This window comes from Amphibalanus amphitrite, unplaced genomic scaffold (assembly GCF_019059575.1).
Source record: "Amphibalanus amphitrite isolate SeventyFive unplaced genomic scaffold, NRLGWU_Aamphi_draft 000906F_arrow, whole genome shotgun sequence".
Classification (NCBI taxonomy): Eukaryota; Metazoa; Arthropoda; class Thecostraca; order Balanomorpha; family Balanidae; genus Amphibalanus; species Amphibalanus amphitrite.
Genome location: NW_024882400.1, coordinates 6,486 through 27,114, shown reverse-complemented (window position 1 = coordinate 27,114; position 20,629 = coordinate 6,486). Strand labels below are relative to the sequence as shown.

The following is a 20,629-nucleotide window of genomic DNA, read 5'->3' as shown; positions in this document are numbered from 1 at the left end:
CATGTTGTTAAAATTTCAGACCCAGGTCACCTTAGGTCAGGTCACTAGGTCACGCCAAGTGACCTCACCTCAGAAAAATAAGAATGCTAGTCATAGCTACACCGATTGATCGATTGCCTTGAAACTTTCAGCGATTGATTAGAGCAACATTATCTATAAAATGTATATCTCGGAGTTTCCATATCTGTGACCTACGGTCAGGTAAATTTTGCGGTCTCTCCATTATAAGTCAATGGGAAAAAATTGAAAAGCGTCTGTTTTGCACGAACGCTATTCTAGACACTCTCAAACATCTAGATGTGGGTAAAATTGACAAACTGACCCGGAAAATGGCAACTGTGACCCCTCGTTATGTCCCCGAGGTCATCTCAGGTCACGAACAGAATCTAACAGTTTTTCGCTAATAACTTCTGATAGAGGCGTGCTAGGGCGCTGAAAACGCCTTAGCTGTGGTAGGCTCGACGTTGAGGATCGACTGATATGCAACATGACCTTTTTCGGTCAGGTCATGACCTTGACCTGAGGTCAAATTTTCAAGTTGACTTTTCAAGGTCAAATTACAGTTCATTCGACGCGTCTCGGCGAGAGGAACACGTTTCTGGCAATAGAAATGTCGTGGCTTTTTGTAGTCGAAAGTAATTGTCGAAATCACATTTCGTAAAAACAGCTATTTTTGGAGTTTTTGCCCCCTGATGGCTAATCCTTCGACCTGAGGTCAATTTTGATAATATACTTATCAAAAGAAGAGTTCAAAAGCTAAGCTTTCAATTGCTTTTCCATGCGTATGTCTAGCTACCATAGTTCCTGAGATAACGGCGTGTTTTCTAAAATATATAATGACCATTGGCGAATTTTGACCTTTGATGACCTCTGGTGACTGCAATATTGCTCTAAGATGAAAAATGACTATATACTTTCAAACCTACGCACTGAGAGCTATCGACTGCTTTTTACCGCGTCTTTCTAGCCCTCTTAGTTTTTGAGTTAGAGGTGGGTGGTAACATATGCCCCCTCCCCACTAGGGCGAAGTTGGCTGAGACCGCCACTGGGGCGCGGTTAAAAATGAGATCTAATAAGATCAAATGGGGGACTGTTTTAACCCTCCCCCGTAAAGGGGGGGGTCGAACGGACCCCCCTCGGTTTTTCGCGAATAACTCGCGTAAAAAGCGGCCGATCGCGACGAACGAAACTTTCAGTACCCACAGGCACGCACGCTCATTTTGTTTACGCTTAGTGCTTAGTCAACCTGCTTAGTCGTAGCATCCATATTTATGGCTAAAGTGACAGTGAAGAAACAAGGGGTGCCGTTACAAAGGCTATACCCCGATCTACATCTACATCTACATCTAGTACCCTCGATCGGCTTTCATCGGTTTTCATCGGCTCCAAAACAATAGGTATCATACAGTAGCTACAATGGCGGCGATTATTGCAACTGCAACACCCTCCCCCTCTGCCCCGTCTCTCACTCTCTCTCTCTCTCTCTCTCTCTCTCTCTCTCTCTCTCTCTCTCTCTCTCTCTCTCTCTCTCCTCTCTCACCTGCTCCGGCTCCGGCTCCGCCTATGCTCCGTGCTCCTGGACCGTTGGCTCCGCTCGCTTCTGCTCCGCTCTCTCCGTGACGATGATTGGCTGATGGGAGAGCGTCGGGAGCGGGAGGAGCGGTCCTTGCTCCGAGAGCGAGACCGACGTCTGTGGGTGGAAGGTAGTGGTTAGATTCCCAGCCCGGTAATGCGATATCTATTGGAAATAGATGAGCTTTCTTGGTGTTTCTTTGTAAAGAAATATTGGATGCGTCACCGTCTGTTGGAGCGCCATGGTAAAGGTAAGATAACGCGTAACAGTCAGAAAGCGGTAAGAGCTTTTGGAGCTTTCGGCAAGCGGCAGAAAGCAGTAATTGGTAAATAATGAAAGGTTATGTTCAGATAAAGCATATCTGAGAGTCGACATGACAAACAGTGCAAGTGTGATATTGCTGAAAGTTTCGTAAGACATTATAAGCGATGTTTGAATAGGCATAAGACGTAAGACAATGTTCTACGACAATCAGATAATTTAAAGTGACATTCGTACACCATACAGTACTGGTCAGTGACCGTTGCCCTTCCAACACACAGATAACATTTAGCATCATCAGAAACGCGGAAACAGAACAGGTTTTAGCGACAGAAAGCCGTTAGCGGCCGATTCAGCACCGAACGATACGGTCATCTTTAAATCTAAATGTCACCAACACGTGTCACTGGTCGCAAGAATAATAACGCCTTATGTAGTAAGCAGCCAGCTGATTGATAGATCTTGACATCAGCGGTATTTTGTCGCGTGATTACTGAAATTGGTGGCAACTTCAAGCTAAAAATAAACACACGGCGGTCGTCGACTTTTCTGTTGGTAAAACTAGCTTTTGATCAGTGTATAGGTAGTAGGTCGGTACTATATAATACTGAACGAGGGCGGTGTAAATAAATTTTCAAGACCGAGGTCCTTACTGAATTTTTGAACGAGGCCGAAGGCCGAGTTCAAAAATCAATAAGGACTGAGGTATATGAAGTCAAGGTATATGAAGTCGTTATGGTATATGGGGCCATTCCGACCCGTTTTAGTGGTAAAAACAGGGAGTTCATGTTTCCCCCATTGACTTATAATGGGGAGGTCGCGAAATTGACCAGACCTTAGGTCACCGATATCAAAATTCCGAGATATACAAATTGTAGCTACTGATGATCTAATAACATCCTACGACTTTCAAAGGCCTCCGACATCTACTGTAGCTCTGGCACGGTGACAAAGTTGCAAAAAAGTGACTTGAGGTTGTGTCATTCAAAGTAACCTGGTGACCTGACCTTGACAGGTAGGAGGTTCAAACTTGCACACCATGTGTAAAATTGATGACGGAATAGTCGTACCAAATTTCGCGGCGCTACGCGCCGCGATTTTCCCGCTATTCGCGAAAAACCTCAGGGGGGGGGGCGGATATCCGCCCCCCCCGTCAGTGCGCGGGATAATATCTATGATGTTGTTTTTAGCTATATTACCTGAAAATGTGCTTCTAAGCTAGCAGCTCACATCGCATTAGTATCTTCATGACTCTTAACCCTCGCCCATGTAGGGGGGGGGGGTGCAACCCCCCAGTGCTGGGAATGAGGCCGCTTTCTGGTCCCGGCGTTTTATTCTCCGGGTGGGTTACCACCATCTAGCGCTCAGCCTTTCGGGACCCACTCAGGGTCGCGGTTGTTTTCGCCGCTCGCCCCAGTCGAGATGCAAAGTTAATAGTCAAACGAAGCTTATTTAGGGCCAGCCAAACCAGCCTAGTCTGGAGTTACTGTTAAATGTATGCATATTGATGAAAGAAAAAGGTTTTGTAGAATCGATTAATTTCGGAGTCGTATATTAAGATGCCCCAAATAAACTTCGTGGGACTGTCAACTTTGCATCTTGAATGAGCCGAGCGGTGAAAAACAGCCGCGAACCTGAGAGGGTCCCGAAAGGCTAAGCGCTAGATGGGGGTAACCCACCCGGAGAATAAAACGCCGGGATCAGAAAGCGGCCTCATTTCCAGCACTGCCCCCCCCCCCCCCTGAGGTCTTTCTTAGCTACACGCCGAACCGTTTCAGATAGCCTGCTCAAATTTTCAGTACCCTCTGGGGCATCCTTTGCGCAGCTTTTGGTATTTTTTGTCAAGGTCATGTCAGGTCACGGAGTTATGACGTCATAAAGGGAACAACCTCCGGCCAGATTTACGCTAAATTGGAGATTGCTTCACATTGGTATAAATGCCGACTAACCTGACACACCGATGGATTGTTTTAGAATCACAACTGGCTGATTTGACATTGGCACAATGTCCGTTGACATTTTGAAGGTTACTTAAGGTCAAGGTAAGGTCAGTGACCTCGGTTGACCTGTTATGACTTTTTGCACTTGTATGCCTTTTCCGGGTATTTTGATGCCCTGAATTCGAATTTGCTATCCATTTTTGGCATCGTCGGTTGTTTCTTGTAGTTCATTTTGGGTCAGGGTCAGGTCAGTGACGTCACACGCCTGACGTGACCCAATGCACAATTGACCTTGTAGACTTCCGATGCTCCCAACGCATCACTTTTAGAGTTATGACATCGAAATACACACCAAACGATAGAGAATTGATCAAGGATCACGATAGTGAAGGTTTCAAGTTGATATCTCTTACCGTTTTGCCGCAATCGGCGCGGAAATCTGAAAAAAGTTAGATTTTTCCGAAAATTTGACTTTTGACCGGTCATAAGTAGGTCAAATATTGACCTAGGACCAAAAAATATACCACCACTCGCGAGATCTCGTTGAGAGCAATCCGCTGGTCTTTTTCTCTAAGCTCTACGACGCTCCGTTTTCAAACGCCAGGGGGGTCGAACCAACCCCCCCCCCCTGCATGGGCGAAGGTGGCAAAACACCCTTTACGGGCGAGGGTTAACCCGCGCCCCGTAGGGGGGGGGGGCCGAAACGGCCCCTCCCTGTCCTTTTCGGTCGATATCTCCTAAACGGCTGGAGATATCGCCACGAAACTTTCAGGACCCCTCCGGGCATCAATTTTACACATTGTGACCAAAAATTTTTCCAGAGGCTATGATAGGTTGGCCACAAATGACGTCAGAGTGACGTCATGTTCTGTCATTTTCGACCGAAAAAAGACCTTCGCGAGAAAACCTGTCAGGACTACAGCTTTGAAGATACAGAAAAATGATCAAGACATAAAAGGTGTAGAATTGACAGGGCTACAAAACTGCTATCTCGAATTTTTAAAATTTTTGAGTTTTGACCCCCAAAAATCAAAAAAGCATTTTTTTGGATATATTCGCCAAAAAATCCAAAAAGTTTTTTGAGTTTCGGAAAAACCGGAATATATGTGATAGTGCCTACCGTCTTCTATCTACATACCAAATTTCAGATCGATACCTCGTTTTTTGGCCAAGTTATAGCGAAAAAACTGTTCAAAAATGATGACGTCAAATTTTCAAACTCAATTTTTGGCAATTCTAGAACTCGTAGAGCAAAACGAAGACCACCATTAGACTCCCCGTGACGAGCTGCATCGAATCGATACCCATTTTATGCAAAAATATCAACTTTGAAATTTGACCTAATTTGACCTGACCTTGACCTGACCTTCACAAAAACGTGACCTAGGCTGGCCCCAAAGGCTGCCTAACCCACATAATCGCATTTGTCATGTAAAATGGACCATAAAACATGTATCACACGACACATTCATATTGTGACCCCCGGTGACCTGACCTCGCTGTGACCTGACCTGGTATCAGTGACCTCAGATAGCAAAGTATGTGTTTGACGAACAATGTACCATCGATGGTTTTCAATAAATTACCAATTTACTCGCTTTCACAGCACATTTCTTGAATTGCCTGTGAACGGTGAAAATCTGACCTTTGACCTGACCTGTGACGTCATCGGTTTGACCTAGGTCAATGAAATTTGGTCACAAGGTAGTTACCGGGTGGGGCTATCGAACGCCGTTTGAATTTTGAAAATCGGCCGGTAACTTTCCGAGATCTTAGGGGGGGGGGCCGAAACGGCCCCTCCCCTACGGGTGGTAGGGTCCGCCGGTAGCCCTACGGGGCGCGGGTTAAAAACTTTCTCACAATCAACATCAACTGACCAAATTATTCATTAAAAACTCCTTAGCTCTTATTACAATCCCTACATTCTGTATGAGCAACAACTAATAAGCCTGAACGATGACCATATGAATTAAACCCGCGCCGGGCCGGGCTGGGGGTGTTTGAACACCCCCTGCGGTTTTTCGCAGATAGGTATCTTAAAAATGGCGGCGTTTTTGGCACACCTGTTCGTGCATCTTTTCCGCACATGTTGTTAAGATTTCAGACCCAGGTCGCCTTAGGTCAGGTCACTAGGTCACGCCAAGTGACCTCACCTCAGAAAAATCAGAATGCTCGTCATCAGCGATGCCATTCCTTGGGATTTGTCCCAAGATCTTGGGATTTGAACATTAACATTGGGATCTTGTGATTTGCACTGCATATCTTGGGATCTGGCAGAAGCTGATTTCACTTTGTCTTCTCATGATGTCGAATGCTTTTTCCTTGGTTGATAATAGATTTAGGATGGATCTGCCTCACGGTCGGTTAATCAAACATATTGAAGTAACGGACGAAGCTTGCAATGTTTCTAGGAGGCATTATCTTCCCGAGATCGCAGCATTATTTTTGTACCATTACTTGTTATGGGTATAGTAGCAGCTTTCAGTCGCTGTTCGCAACTGGCGCTCATTTGTTTAACCCTCGCCGGCCGAGGGGGGGGGGGCGGGTGCCGCCCCCCCCCCCCATAGGGTTTTTTCGCGATAGCTCCGAACACGCTGGCGATAGAGAGCTGAAACTTGGCATACCTGACCTTTGATCCAAGCCGCATCTTTTGACACCAACCGCATTTTTGGGTCAGGTCAGGTCACTGACCTATGACGTCATAAGTAAACCTCTGCACGGTCTTCAGATGTCGCAACTTCGCAACGCCCTCACTGCCAGAGGAGATGTCACAGGGAAATGAAACTTGCAGGATCTAGTATCCATTATGAGTCTCACAACTTGTATATCTCGGATTTTTCCTAAAGGTCATATGAGGTCAGGTCATTTTCGTGACCTCACCATTATAAGTCAATGGGGAAAAATTCAAACTGCTATTCTGGCGCCGGGAACGATCTCCAACTATCTCAAGCACACAGAATCGTGATTTGATGCACTCCTTGCAAGGTTAGATGCGTCACTTTTGCAATGTTGACCTTCCGTGACGTCATTTATGACGTCATCAAGGTCATATTAGTTTTTCGTCAATAACTCCCGATCAAATTGAGCTAGCGAGTCGGGAAAGCCACCAATGGACTCAGGAAGACCTGCCGAATCGAATGATATGCGACATGACCTCTTTCGACCAACTTCGTGACCTGGGGGTGCTGACCTGACCTTGACCTGAGGTCAACACCCCAAGTTGACCTGACCCGGACAAAAAGTATATCATTCGACGCGCCTGATCAAGGCGAACACGATGCTGCCAAAATCGCGGCTCTGCGGCCGTTTTTTGCGAAGTTATTCACCAAAAACTGAACCGTACCCTGGGGCACTTGACCTGACCTCAGAGGTCACCGGTTGACCTAGGACCTTAAAATCGGGTACCAATCTCTGCGTCTCGTAACGGCGCACACGCTCGTTTTTTCCGCGACGCGCTAGCTCCACCAGGGGCGAAACGGCGAGGGGGGGGGGTCGTACCCGCCCCCCCCCCCCTCGGCCGGCGCGTATGTAGAAAACCAATAGGTCCGGCGAGGGTTAATTTCCAACTACCGATCAATGGGGATGGGTGGTTTGGGGGCATGATGTTGGGTGGCTAGGAAAAGCTTTTACAAACATTATGCCTAAAAAAAAAATATTTCAGAAAGCGGCTCCCGCACAAAGCGTTTCATTTTACGGTTTTGCTCTATGGAGGCTTATCCGTTGAACGCGAACCAAAATAAGGGCAATTTGTCTTTGACCTCGGAAAAGTGTCTGGTCACCTGACCTCTTGGCTCTGCTGGACCAAAAATAATCAAAGCGTAACCTTGCGACCTTCACAACACTGCTGACGTCTTGTAACTATATAGTCCAGGGGACGAGTTAGGTCCTCGTTTAGACCCCCTCGCCATCGTCGGCTTGAAAATTCATGGGCCCCAGCGGGCACTGGCTTACGCGCAGATTCACAGCATAGGCTTTTCGATTTCGGGATTCACATAAGCTTTTAAGAGCTTGTTTTAGAGCCCATATTTCAAAACTCAGTGGTGGAAAACAAAATCAGCCTGACCTCACCTGACCCTAGCTTCTCCAAATGTGTCACGAGACAAATTTCGAAATAAATCCAAAATGCCACAGACTTCGTTTCCAAGAAGTTCTAACAGATTCGGACTTTGTGTTTTGGGTCCTTGACCCACCATTGACGGTCGACGAATGACCTGACCATAATATCAGATACCACCGGCTTCATGTTGTCTAGGGCCAGCATCTTCATTTTTCGTGAAGCTCTTATACTCGGTCAGGAACCGATCAGCTGTAGGAGTCCGATCGACCCCTCCCCCGGCCTCTAGGTACAGTCCACAGCAGAAGTAATGTGTGGTTTCAGTCATTGGTATGTTCTGCTTCTGAAGCCTAGGAACGATCAGCCAGACTGCAACGAGACTTTAAATGTAGCTTACATGTATCTTCACCCTTGCAGCTACAACTTTATCTATTGACGTCTTCTTTTTCAATCAGCCCGCATTTAAAAATCGTCTGTCAAAACCAACCGTTGAGATTGGTAAAACCACACATTACTTTAGCGGTGGGCTGTACGTACATTAGCTGCTGTAAATACGCCAATAGGGACAAGGGTGGACCCGAAGAAGAGAATGTTGAATACTAAACACACTAATATGTCCAAAATAAGCTATGGATTTACTCAGGGGCGGTCGCAGACTTGGCGTTTGGGGGGGGGGGCAACTTGGCAAAGGGGCCCCTGCACTGACCCGGGGGGCCCGGTGCTAGTTTAAAGGGGCCCACGGGCATAGCGCATGAGTGCAGAAATCTAGCCATGACCGGTGAAGCGGGGGGGGGGGTAGGGAGCGGCACCCGAGCGGAGGCTCATTGCCAGCTTTGAGAGTGTACTATGTCGAAAAGGTAAGTTCATTTGGAAGCATTGGTAATGTCAATAATCCACGCAACTGTGAATTGACTACCGCAAAAAGTAAAACCGGCTAACTTCGCCATTTTGAAGATATCGTGCTAAAACTTTTGACAGTGGGTCATCGGTACGTGTTCAATCACATGTGTTCCGTTTCTTATTTTTCACTTGAGCACACATGTAAGTTTTGAAGACCATCACAGTAGCAAATGCATCGAAAGATGGATAGTAGTGGGCAAAATATCCTGAATTTGTCGTGCTGCATCGAAAATTGAAGAGATCGTAGATCTACTATCATCCGTTGTTCAGCTAAACTCGAGGGATTATACAAACTAGAGAGAAGAGAGAAAGAGAGAAAGAGAATAGTGCATCATTTTATGCGCTCTTGATTATTCTTTTACTTCTCCTCGCTCTCTCACTCTCCCTCTCTCTCTCTCTCCCTCTCTCTCTCTCACTCTCTCTCTCTCACTCTCTCTCTCTCTCTCTCTCTCTCTCTCTCTCTCTCTCTCTCTCTCTCTCTCTCTCCCTCTCTCTCTCTCACTCTCTCTCTCTCACTCTCTCTCTCTCACTCTCTCTCTCTCTCCCTCTCTCTCTCTCTCACTCTCTCTCTCTCACTCTCTCTCTCTCACTCTCTCTCTCACTCTCACTCTCTCTCTCCACCTCTCTCCCTCTGTCTTTCTCTCTCTCTCTCTCTCTCTCTCTCTCTCTCTCTCTCTCCCTCTCTCTCTCTCTCTCACTCTCTCTCTCTCACTCTCTCTCTCTCACTCTCTCTCACTCTCACTCTCTCTCTCCACCTCTCTCCCTCTGTCTTTCTCTCTCTCTCTCTTTCTCTCTCTCTCTCTCTCCCTCTCTCTCTCTCTCTCTCTCTCTCTCTCTCTCTCTCTCTCTCTCTCTCTCTCTCTCTCTCTCGCTCTCAGCTCGTCGAAGCTTGTGATGATGATTCCGTTGACCTGCTGGCCTTGGAGGGTGGTCCAGTGTCAGCACTTCGTTGCCGGCTACGTTTGGCAACATCCACCACCCCGTCATCGTGAGTAGGTGATGCCATCTGAAACCAGGCCCGTAATAATGTTTGACAGGGTGGGGAACACAAAAGCCACTAAATTTGAGAAAGACAATGCATTGCGAAATAAAAATCAGGACGCCCAAAAACCTCGAATAGTCTCATTTCCCAAAGTTCTAACATGCCCTGAATTGCTTGACTTTGGCCTTACTAGTTTTGACCTGTACGGTCAATTGATGACCTATACCGACCATAAAATTGGATAATGGATTGGTACCTTGAATTGTTTTTTTTTGCATTTGTCACGGAAAATAGACACTTTTTTCGCGATGCACTTTTCCAGTATACGTTACCTTGTCTTAGTGTCAGTAGGCCGCTCCTCTTCAGGTCTCAGTAGGCCGCTCCTCTTCAGGTCTCAGTAGGCCGCTCCTCTTCAGGTCTCAGTACACACTACCTTGCCTCGGTGGGTCACACGGGGTCAGTAGACCACTCCTCTCCAGGTGGGACCGTTCGATGTCCTGCACCTTACTTATCTTGTCCTTACGTTTTATACGCTGCTTTGACACTTGAGAATATGATATCTGACATGGTATCTGCTGAATCATGGAGCTCACTTCTTGATATCGGCACACCGACTAACCCCGCCTAAACCGACTAAGCCGACCTCCGACTATCAGGACGGACTTTATCCCGCACATTCAATTGCCTGCTTTGACTGACGCACTGTGGCCTTATGGCATTTCCTGTATGTAGTATATGTAGTAATCGATTGGCCCATCAAGCCGACACGTTGAATAGCGATGCTGTAGCTCCATTTCTTTACCAGTAATGCGCTAGTTTGCCCTGAAGTCTCACTCAAGCTTGATAAAAAGCAGCGATTCACTGGGTGTATGTCACATGTGCCACAGAGTCCACTTCTCACGTGCGCCGTAATTGTCTTTTCGCAGTTAAATATAGAAGAAAACATTAGCTTGCCGGACTTAACCTTACCTGCAAACCACAACCTACAACATAACAACCTACAACCAACAATCTACAACCTAACAACCTACAACCTACAGCCTAAAACCTGCAATATCTGTTGAGGCACAATTATGTGGCACAAATGTATCGTGGCATATGTGAATGTCGCCGGCCTGATTCATCGATAATATCGGAGCCAGGCCAAAGACTAGGAGCAGAAACTCGAGCACCAATGCCATGCGGCCCTGGCTCATATGAATGCAGCAAAGTTGTACTCGCAGACCTATGCATTATGCAATAATTTTATTTTTATGTATGATAGGGGACACGGTGCATTTAGGTTTTCAAACAGGAGACAACAGTATGAAGAAAGTTGAATTAAATGCGCCACCTGAGGCCTGTTTCACGGCTCGATGTTACTGTGAAAAACTGTTGGATGCATTTCATGACCTGATATGGCCTCAGGAGCACAAAAAGGGTTAAGAGCGGCATTTTTTTGACTCAGTGTGTATATTTATCTATATATCCCGATGTTTGAATGAGTTTTCGTTCAGAAAAAAACGTTTCATTTTCCTCCATCGACTTATAGGTAATGGAGAAACGACAAAATTGACCTGACCTTAGGTCATCGAAATCGAAATTCGAGATAAACAGGTTGTTGATACTGATTCCCTCTAGCAATAGCCGAGTTTTACACATCTATGATGATAACTATATCCCGCGACCCGTTGGGGTGGGGGGTGGGGGGCAAAGGGTACTCCTGTGGTTTTTCGCAGATAACTCAGCAACGACTGCGGATTTGGACTTCAAACTTTTAGTACCGCTCCGGGCATCAATTTTACACCACTCCTAAAAAATTAGGTCCTAGGTCATCTCAGGTCACAAGCTATAGAGGTCAAACCGAGGTCATGTTCGGTGTTTTTCGTCGAAAAAGTTGTTCAAGTAAAAATCGCAGAAAATCGCAGTTTCAATCTAGAGACTCAACAATTGTACCGTAGGTACAAAAAACATGGCAAACAAAATGGCTATCTCCAAAATTCGAAAACCAGGAAATCCCTAGACCTGGTGATTTCCAAACTGAAAATCTAGATTTCTTGAGATATTTTTGAAAATTGTGGAAATGTCCATAAAATCGGAATATATATCGGAGAACCCTATACGGGCCTCACACATGCCAAAAATTAACAAAATATATCTAAAACTGACAGAGATATAGCCATTTGAATGACTGAAAAGGTAGCGACTGTTCTTATGACGGCACCATATTTTCGGTATTTGTGCTTGAAATCAGTCAGCAGTAATATTTATGATACTCATTAACCTCTTTCAGACTGAATATGAACCTTTACGTGAATAAAGTCACTCTTACGTAAAAAATGTTTTTCGTTGTAAATCGGTCCAATTTGACATTATTTGACCTTCCTGTGACGTCATAGGCAAAAATGGTCAAGGAGGTTTATGTTGCTGCATATATACGACATGTCTTCATAAAGACTCGAATACTCATAATTTAGCACGCCTTTCCTTACGATTCACGAAAGTGTTTTCTGATTGGTCGAGGCTGACCTCTGTTGTGACGTCACGGGTCATTATCCACTCAGATCCACATTCCAGATCCATCATTCAAATCATTACCAGACTCATTTTGGAATCATAGATTTCATTTTTATGACCGACTTCTCGTCATTGTAAATTGGAATGATTTGACCTTGTTTGACCTCCCTGTGACGTCACAGGTCAAATATCAAGGTCATCGACATCCTGTCCAGTGCATCTCGATGAGCTCTTTTGAATGCCGTTTGAATTTTTCCGATCCGGCTATCGGGTCCGGAGATACGACGGGGGGCCCTTTGCCCCCCCCCCCCCCAACAGGACATGGAACCTGCCAGACGTCAACGGGGCGAGGGATATGAATGACAGAATCACGAAAGTTGTTTAGAGGCCTGATCACTTCAGATGACCTGGTGACCTGACCTTGTGTGACTTGAGTCAAGAATTTCACTCGCGTTGCGATATTGGTCATGTGCTTACATGAACAATGTGATGTCATGAACAAAAGCAAGTTTCGCGGCGTTGCGCTGATTTTCCATACACACGCAAAAAGAACACTGGCGGGCTTGGCCTACCAACAGGCGAAGAATATGCCGTGTGTTCTTAGAGTATTTTTGCGGTGGTTATCGGCTTATCGCATCGACGATATGTGCTCAGTTGCACACTTCACTGAGGTGGTGTGACACACCTTGGATTTAAAGTATCCGGCAGCTTGTACGCTGCTATCAACGACACGTGATGTCGCACACAGTTCTAAATTGATATGACAGAACAAATAGAAAGGCCAGATCCTGTTCATATCGCCGGCCTCTTCTGACAACCGCTAATGCCGTCTGAGTGAGCAGTTCCTCTCCTGATAGCTATACTTCAGTGACAAGGGATTATTGACTATACTTGGAGCTACATTTGTGCAGTATATCAGAGGGTGAAATCAGAGGGTGAAGAGCGAAGCTCTTTCGAGGCTGGTGGCTCAACATTACACGTGGCAAACAGAGTATCATGACTTTCCGTCGAGCATTTCAGTGTTAAGGCCGGAACACAGCACTCGCTTGCAAATCGCGTCGAACTCGCGTCAAGCGCGGAAATCGCTTCGTCCGCTGTGTTTTCACTTGCAATTCAGCTCACAACCCGCGTCGAAAACGCGTCCCGCTTGGAAAACGCTTTGCGCTCCCAAATCGCGGCTGAAACGCGTTGATTATTGATTAAACTTGACCTTTGCACGTGACATCTTAGCATATCCATGCGTCTGTTTCATGACAAATTTTTATGCGGCGTTCTTTCGATGAAAATTTTTTAGCTTTATAGTATTTTAAATGACCTTCTCGATCATTGATCAAAATCAGCACAGGTTAAATGTTACTTTCTTTTGTAGGAAATTCCTTAAAAACAGTTGATGCCTTGCCACACACGCAGTTCATCATTCCACATGATTCCTATGCCACATGATGTGTTGTGAGCTTTTGTACCATTTTCTTTTTGTATTATGGGAAGCTAGCACTGAAGATGATACGTGTCGGGACGCGGCCGGCCGGCCGCGGACCATTTTCAGAAGTGGCGGGCAGACCGTGCGTCGAGTACTTGCTTTCTCGCGCGGCGGTACTGGGGTTCACTAGCATTGTTTAACTAATATTTTCATTTGCCATGAACTTGAAATTATACACTGTAATTAACGATCATTTGTCAATTATTACAAGTTCTTCAAAATTCTTCTTTGAAAGCAAATGATTTCATTTCACTCAAGAATTGTCTTGTCCACCACTACAACCGCCACCCAGCCGCCATCCATTGGAAGAGATAGGCTCTGCGGCACAAAGTGTCGTTTTTAACTGGACTGGCCCTGGGAACCAATGTGTGATGACATTTCGAGCTAAATTTATGCTCATTGTGTACCTAGAAGCATTGGGAACAACGCTCTGACTGTACATTTTTGGATTTTTGCCTCTAAATGAAAATATTTACAATCAAGTACTTTGCGAGCGCAGTTTAGAAGCTCCCGTAATGTTAAAGTCCTATCTCCTACAAGTATGTAAATACTGCTCTAGGGAACCAACAGTTTGCATCGTACTAGCTTTAACCCGCGCCCCGTAGGGGGGGGGCCGAAACGGCCCCCCCCCTGTCCTTTTCGGTCGATATCTCCTGAACGGCTGGAGATATCGCCACCAAACTTTCAGGACCCCTCCGGGCATCAATTTTGCACATTGTGACCAAAAATTTTTCCAGAGGCTATGATAGGTTGGCCACAAATGACGTCAGAGTGACGTCATGTTCTGTCATTTTCGACCGAAAAAAGACCTTCGCGAGAAGACCTGTCAGGACTACAGCTTTGAAGATACAGAAAAATGATCAAGACATAAAAGGTGTAGAATTGACAGGGCTACAAAACTGCTATCTCGAATTTTTGAATTTTTTTAGTTTTGACCCCCAAAAATCAAAAAAGCATTTTTTTGGATATATTCGCCAAAAAATCCAAAAAGTTTTTTGAGTTTCGAAAAAACCGTAATATATGTGATAGTACCTACCGTCTTCTATCTACATACCAAATTTCAGATCGATACCTCGTTTTTTGGCCAAGTTATAGCGAAAAAAACTGTTCTAAAATGATGACGTCAAATTTTCAAACTCAATTTTTGGCAATTCTAGAACTCGTAGAGCAAAACGAAGACCACCATTAGACTCCCCGTGACGAGCTGCATCGAATCGATACCCATTTTATGCAAAAATATCAACTTTGAAATTTGACCTAATTTGACCTGACCTTGACCTGACCTTCACAAAAACGTGACCTAGGCTGGCCCCAAAGGCTGCCTAACCCACATAATCGCATTTGTCATGTAAAATGGACCATAAAACATGTATCACACGACACATTCATATTGTGACCCCCGGTGACCTGACCTCGCTGTGACCTGACCTGGTATCAGTGACCTCAGATAGCAAAGTATGTGTTTGTCGAACAATGTACCATCGATGGTTTTCAATAAATTACCAATTTACTCGCTTTCACAGCACATTTCTTGAATTGCCTATGAACGGTGAAAATCTGACCTTTGACCTGACCTGTGACGTCATCGGTTTGACCTAGGTCAATGAAATTTGGTCACAAGGTAGTTCCCGGGTGGGGCTATCGAACGCCGTTTGAATTTTGAAAATCGGCCGGTAACTTTCCGAGATCTTAGGGGGGGCCGATACGGCCCCCCCCTACGGGTGGTAGGGTCCGCCGGTAGCCCTACGGGGCGCGGGTTAACCCGCGCCCGGCTGGGGGTCCTGGATTTCCACGCCCTGCTGGGGGGGGGTGTTTGAACACCCCCCCCTTCTAACTCGGCTCCTGGGCCACGTAGCGATACGCGGAAGGCGGCGTTCGAAAGAGCGCTAAAAATAATGACGAAATCACTTCGGTCACTTTTTTGGTCAGGTCAAAGGTCAGGTCACCAGAGGTCATTGAAGGCAAAATTTCGCCGATTTTCAGGTCGAATGTCGACAATTTCCAAGAAGCCAACGCATAACTCGGGAACCAATAGAGCTACAGCGCCGCGGAAAAGCGCATTCGATAGCCCTATTAACGCTCTTTCTGAGTAATTCTCTCAGATTTGACCTATCGTCAACGGTTTTGCCTGCAGGGGGCAAAAACTGCCAAAATAGCCGATTTTTTTCGAAAACAGTTTTTCTGCAATAACTTTTGACCCAGGCCTTGCACGAGCTTACTTTTACCGGCATCGTGTTCCTCTCGTCAAGACGCATCGAATGAACTGTAAGTTGACCTTGAAAGGTCAACTTGAAAATTTGACCTCAGGTCAAGGTCATGACCTGACCGGAAAGGGTCATGTTGCATATCAGTCGATCCGTATCGTCGAGCTGAACACATCCAAGGCGTTTTCATCGCTCTAGCATGCCTCTATCAAAAGTTATTCGCGAAAAACTGTTAGATACCATCCGTGACCTGAGATGACCTCAGGGGCATACACAGAGGTCACAGATACCATTTTCATGTTCAGTGTGTCTTAGTTACTTGTTATTCAGTGTTTGGGAGTGTTTATAATGGCTTTCATCCAAAAAAAGCGCCTTTCAATTTTCTCCCATTGACTCATAATGGGGAGGTCGCAAAATTGACCTGACCTTAGGTCATCGATATCAAAATTCTGAGATATACATTTTGTACATGCTATTGCTCTTAGCAATCGCTGAAAGTTTCAAAGCGATCGGTCACTCGGTGTAGCTATGGCAGACATTGAAACTTTTTATGAGGTGAGGTCACTTCAAGTGACCTGGTGACCTGACCTTGAATGACCTTGGTCTGAAATTTTCAGAACATGTGTAGAATTGATGTGTGATAAGGTATACCAAAAACGGCGGCGCTCCGCGCCGCCGTTTTTGAGATATTCGCGAAAAACCACAGGGGGGGTGTTCAAACACCCCCCCCCCCCAGCAGGGCGCGGGTTAAATTATATCCATATTGTTCCCAGTACTTTGCTGAACACTGTGGTGAGTGTACATTTTTCGTTTTTTGCTTTACAAGCGTAAAATTCGTCTGGTTCTACACCACTTCATTCGCCTCCATAGCCCGGTAACGGCGCCGCGCGGCGCGGCCGGCCGGCGCCCGCTGTAGTTCCAAACACTGCCCGATAGATGGCAGGCGCAGAAGTGGTCCCAGCCGTCCCGGTACGATATTCGAAACGCGTTTGCGAAGGCTTTCTATAATACAGTACCTTTATATTTAAAAAAGTTTCACTTATCTATTCATATATGTCACAATGAACGTTCAACAATCATCATGCCACATTGGAACTTAACGTAAAATAGAACATATATTCATCGTACACTTCAAACATGGTTAAATTACAGACACTTTACAAAAAAGCAGAGATTTAACTATAATTTGTTCAGTCAATTTTAGTATTTTAGTTAGTATTTCTTTGCCACGTATCATGGCCACAATCGGTTGTTCAGAAGTTTTTCAAACGAATACAACACCGCTCTTGCAAATATAACAACTGTTATCGTTCAATCTAATCTAGCAATTCATTCAATCTAATAATCCAATTCGATTACTATCCGTAAGTAAACTACATGTTTCTCCTTTTGCGTTATGCAAATCGCAGGATATACTTAACCCTCGCCCGCACATGTCATTTTCCCATCCTAGAACGCACATGGGGGGGGGGGGTTACCATCCTCCCGCGCCATTTCGTTCCTGTTGGAGATACCTAGAGCTTCGCGGTAGAGACCAAAAAGATTCTTTGGGAAGAGACAAATCCAATGATACCCAGTTTTACCTTCTCAGGTCAGTCAGTCATTCTCAGTCACACGACATACTTCTGCACTCTCTCAAGGCTGGCAGGTGTAGCATTCATTTTACTTTCTAATACAGCAAGCAGAAAATGATAGAGCAGCCACTTATGCCTGAATTTTGTCGTTCTACAAAGATCTGCAAAGCGGCTGAATTGCCCCGCTAGCAGGGTTATTTGGCCGGTGGGGTAGAGCAATTTGGCCGGTGTTAATTTGAGGCCTGGATTTTATGTTACGGGCAAGTCAGCTTCAGCGCCAGCAATGACATGTGTCCTTTACGCATTTTTAGGCTGACTCGATGTCAGACTTATCTTCGAATGGTTTTGACTCAGGTCTTATGATTTTGACTCAGGCATTTTCCTGCGCTTGCGCTTCCTTAGCATACACTGCTAAATCACACATCCCTGCCTCCTTGATTTTGCCATTTCAACATTAGTCCTATGGGTGTTGCATGGAAAGAATGGGCAGTGCCCCCCCTTAACCCGCGCGGGGCTGGGGTCTCCAGCCGAACGCGCGGGGCTGGGGGGGTAAATTTTACCCCCCCTGTTATCTCCCGAACTAATGGTCCGATTTGGATAATTCAAACGCCAATCGAAAGCTCTCATCACGAACTACTAAAAACATGTACTTAATTTAAAGTTTGAGGTCAAGGTCAAGGTCAGGTCAAGGGTACAAATTGCAAGTTTCTACAGTATCGGCCTTGCACCGTAGTTGCCGAAGAATAGAGTCATGGACTGAGACTGATCGCCCAAAACGTGTTCTTAGGCTACCAAGACAATATTCGTTGCATACAATATCATTCAGAGGTCAAGGTCAAGGTCAGGTCAGGTCAGGTCAGGTCACCAAAAAACAAAATATAGAAAAGGGCATGTGCGACACATGTTTTATGGGTCATTTTACTCATAGATTTCAATAGGCACACTCAATAAGTGATATGGACCACCTCTGGATGAATTTCAGGTCGAGGTCAGTTCAAGGTCAGGTCAAGTGAGGTCAAATTTTGAAGTTGGTTGTTTAGGCCTAAAAAGGTGTCTATCTGATGCAGTTTTTCACGGCGAATCGAATGGTGCTATTTTTGTTTCCGTACGAGGTCTAGAACTTCCAAAAAAGTCATTTTTCAAAAATTTTGTGTGTCGTGACGTCATAAAATTTTGAATAACTCCCACATTTTTGAACCGATTCTTCTAAAATTTGGTATTTAGGTGCACATAGACCACTTCTCTGACATATATTCCGGTTTTTTTCGATAGACTCAAAATTTTGGATTTTATAATGATTTTCCCAAAAAAATCAGTTTTTTGAAAAAAATTAGGCCAAAATCCAAAATTTTCAAAAAACCGAGAGAGCTATTTGATAGACAAAGTAAAATTACGTATAACCTTTTTTGTTACGTCTTGATTCCTTTAAAAATGAAGATGTTAGCGGCGTTTGAACTTTTGCCGTTTTTGAGGCAAAAATGGCGAACATGACGTCACTAAAACGTCAATTTCTCAAAAAATTTCCGACGGATTTCGCTCAAATTTTCAGGGAACGTGTCAAATTGATGTAAGAAAAGGTACTGAAAGTTTGGCGGCGCTGCGCGCCGCCGTTTTTGAGATATCGCAAAAATTCGCGAGGGGGGGTAAAATTTACCCCCCCCCCAGCCCCGCGCGGGTTAATTGAGGGTGTTTCGCCGCTACTGCTTATCAAGTCGGCCGTTCCAGCATAGCGATCCTGAGAGCACCGTCAAAGCTGTTCCACTAGCACCGGCAAAATTACCCGACATTGCCACACTGAAAAGTTTTGTCTACAAAGTAGTTATGGTTTTACGGAAATACATGAAATTACTCTTGAAAACGCTGAACATCCTAAGCAATGGGACCACAATGTCAAAATCTGTCCACAGCCCGAATTCTACATGCCAGGTATATAATTTTTCGAGCGGAAGTAAAAGTTACCATTTTCTAATCAAATTTATGTTTTACCGATATTGAAGAAAATTACGAAGGGGAGATTTTTGAGAAGAAAAAAATCCACGGATTCCTCATTTTATGTTGACCGCAGTACAAGATACGTTTAAGATGTTTTGAAACATCGAAATATAAAAACTAAACAATTTAATACGTTGTACGTATAAAATTGTCAATCAAATGAATACCGATGTGCTGAAAGTAGGAGGCCACGTCAGTATTTAGTTAAAATTGCCGTAAACCAAAGTGCTTTATTTGGTTTCCATGGTTACTGACGCTATTACGCTTGCATTTCGCGAGCAGAGAAGCTGAAAAGTTGAAACAGATTCAACTTTTCAGCTTGCAAATCGCGCCGGACTGATTTTGCTTGCGTTTCGCTCGCGATTTGCTCGCGTTTTCCGAGCAGGATCCGGCGTGATTTCGCGGCGTAAAAGCGAGACGACCTGCGTGTTGGGAGCTGAAAATATGCCATGTATTGCAATGGGAAAAGCGAGACGCGATTTGCGAGCTTAAAAGCTGTGTTCCGGCCTTTACAAGCCGCCATTTTCTTTTTGTTTTGTATTTCACTAAAACACATCTGCCAAGTGGCTGACAATCCTTGTAGAAGATAAATCATATAATTTAACGGCCGTTCTAATTTATAGAGCAACTACACTGAACCAACTAGCATGTTAGATGTTCTTTTGAGGGCGCCATCTAATAACACCTCAATTATGCAATTATAGGACATAAACATTAAAAAAATAAATAAAAAAGGTTTGGCTACTCAAAGGAGCTTATGTTACGTTATGGTTTTACAATCGCCTGATATCAATATATTCGAGACATTCACGGCTTTGCAAAAAATAAACAAGCCACACTGAAGCGAGGTATGGATCATCTTTTGCGCGCTACGGATTTTACATGCGGCGTATCTCATGAGCAACTACCAACATTTATATTTATTCGTATATGTATGCTTGGTATGTACCAAACCAAGCCAAGAACATCAAACATATGATGATATGTAAACGAGCAATGATATATTTCGCTCTCCACGGCACATGTAAAGACACTGATATATATTCGATGATACGTTACCTATACCGTAAACGAAAAAAAAACACAACTTTTGCTTGTTTTTTTTTGGGGGGGGGGGTTCAATGATGATTAAGGCTTAACGCTTCGGTACAAAACGTGAACACATTGTTTTCC

The 20,629-nt window shown here is 44.9% G+C and overlaps 1 protein-coding gene across 1 annotated transcript in view; it reads right to left on the bottom strand.

The window, feature by feature from the left end:
* LOC122367913 (arginine/serine-rich coiled-coil protein 2-like) overlaps nucleotides 1-10,202 on the bottom strand; it is a 243,316-nt gene extending 233,114 nt beyond the window's left edge. The window contains exons 1-3 of the mRNA XM_043341441.1: nucleotides 10,043-10,202; nucleotides 9,640-9,734; nucleotides 1,541-1,690 (exon numbers count right to left, since the gene is read on the bottom strand). Coding sequence (XP_043197376.1) covers nucleotides 1,541-1,690; nucleotides 9,640-9,734 — 245 coding nt within the window. The 5' untranslated portion in view covers nucleotides 10,043-10,202. The remainder of the gene's footprint in view (nucleotides 1-1,540; nucleotides 1,691-9,639; nucleotides 9,735-10,042) is intronic.
* Between the last annotated feature and the right edge of the window lie 10,427 nt (nucleotides 10,203-20,629).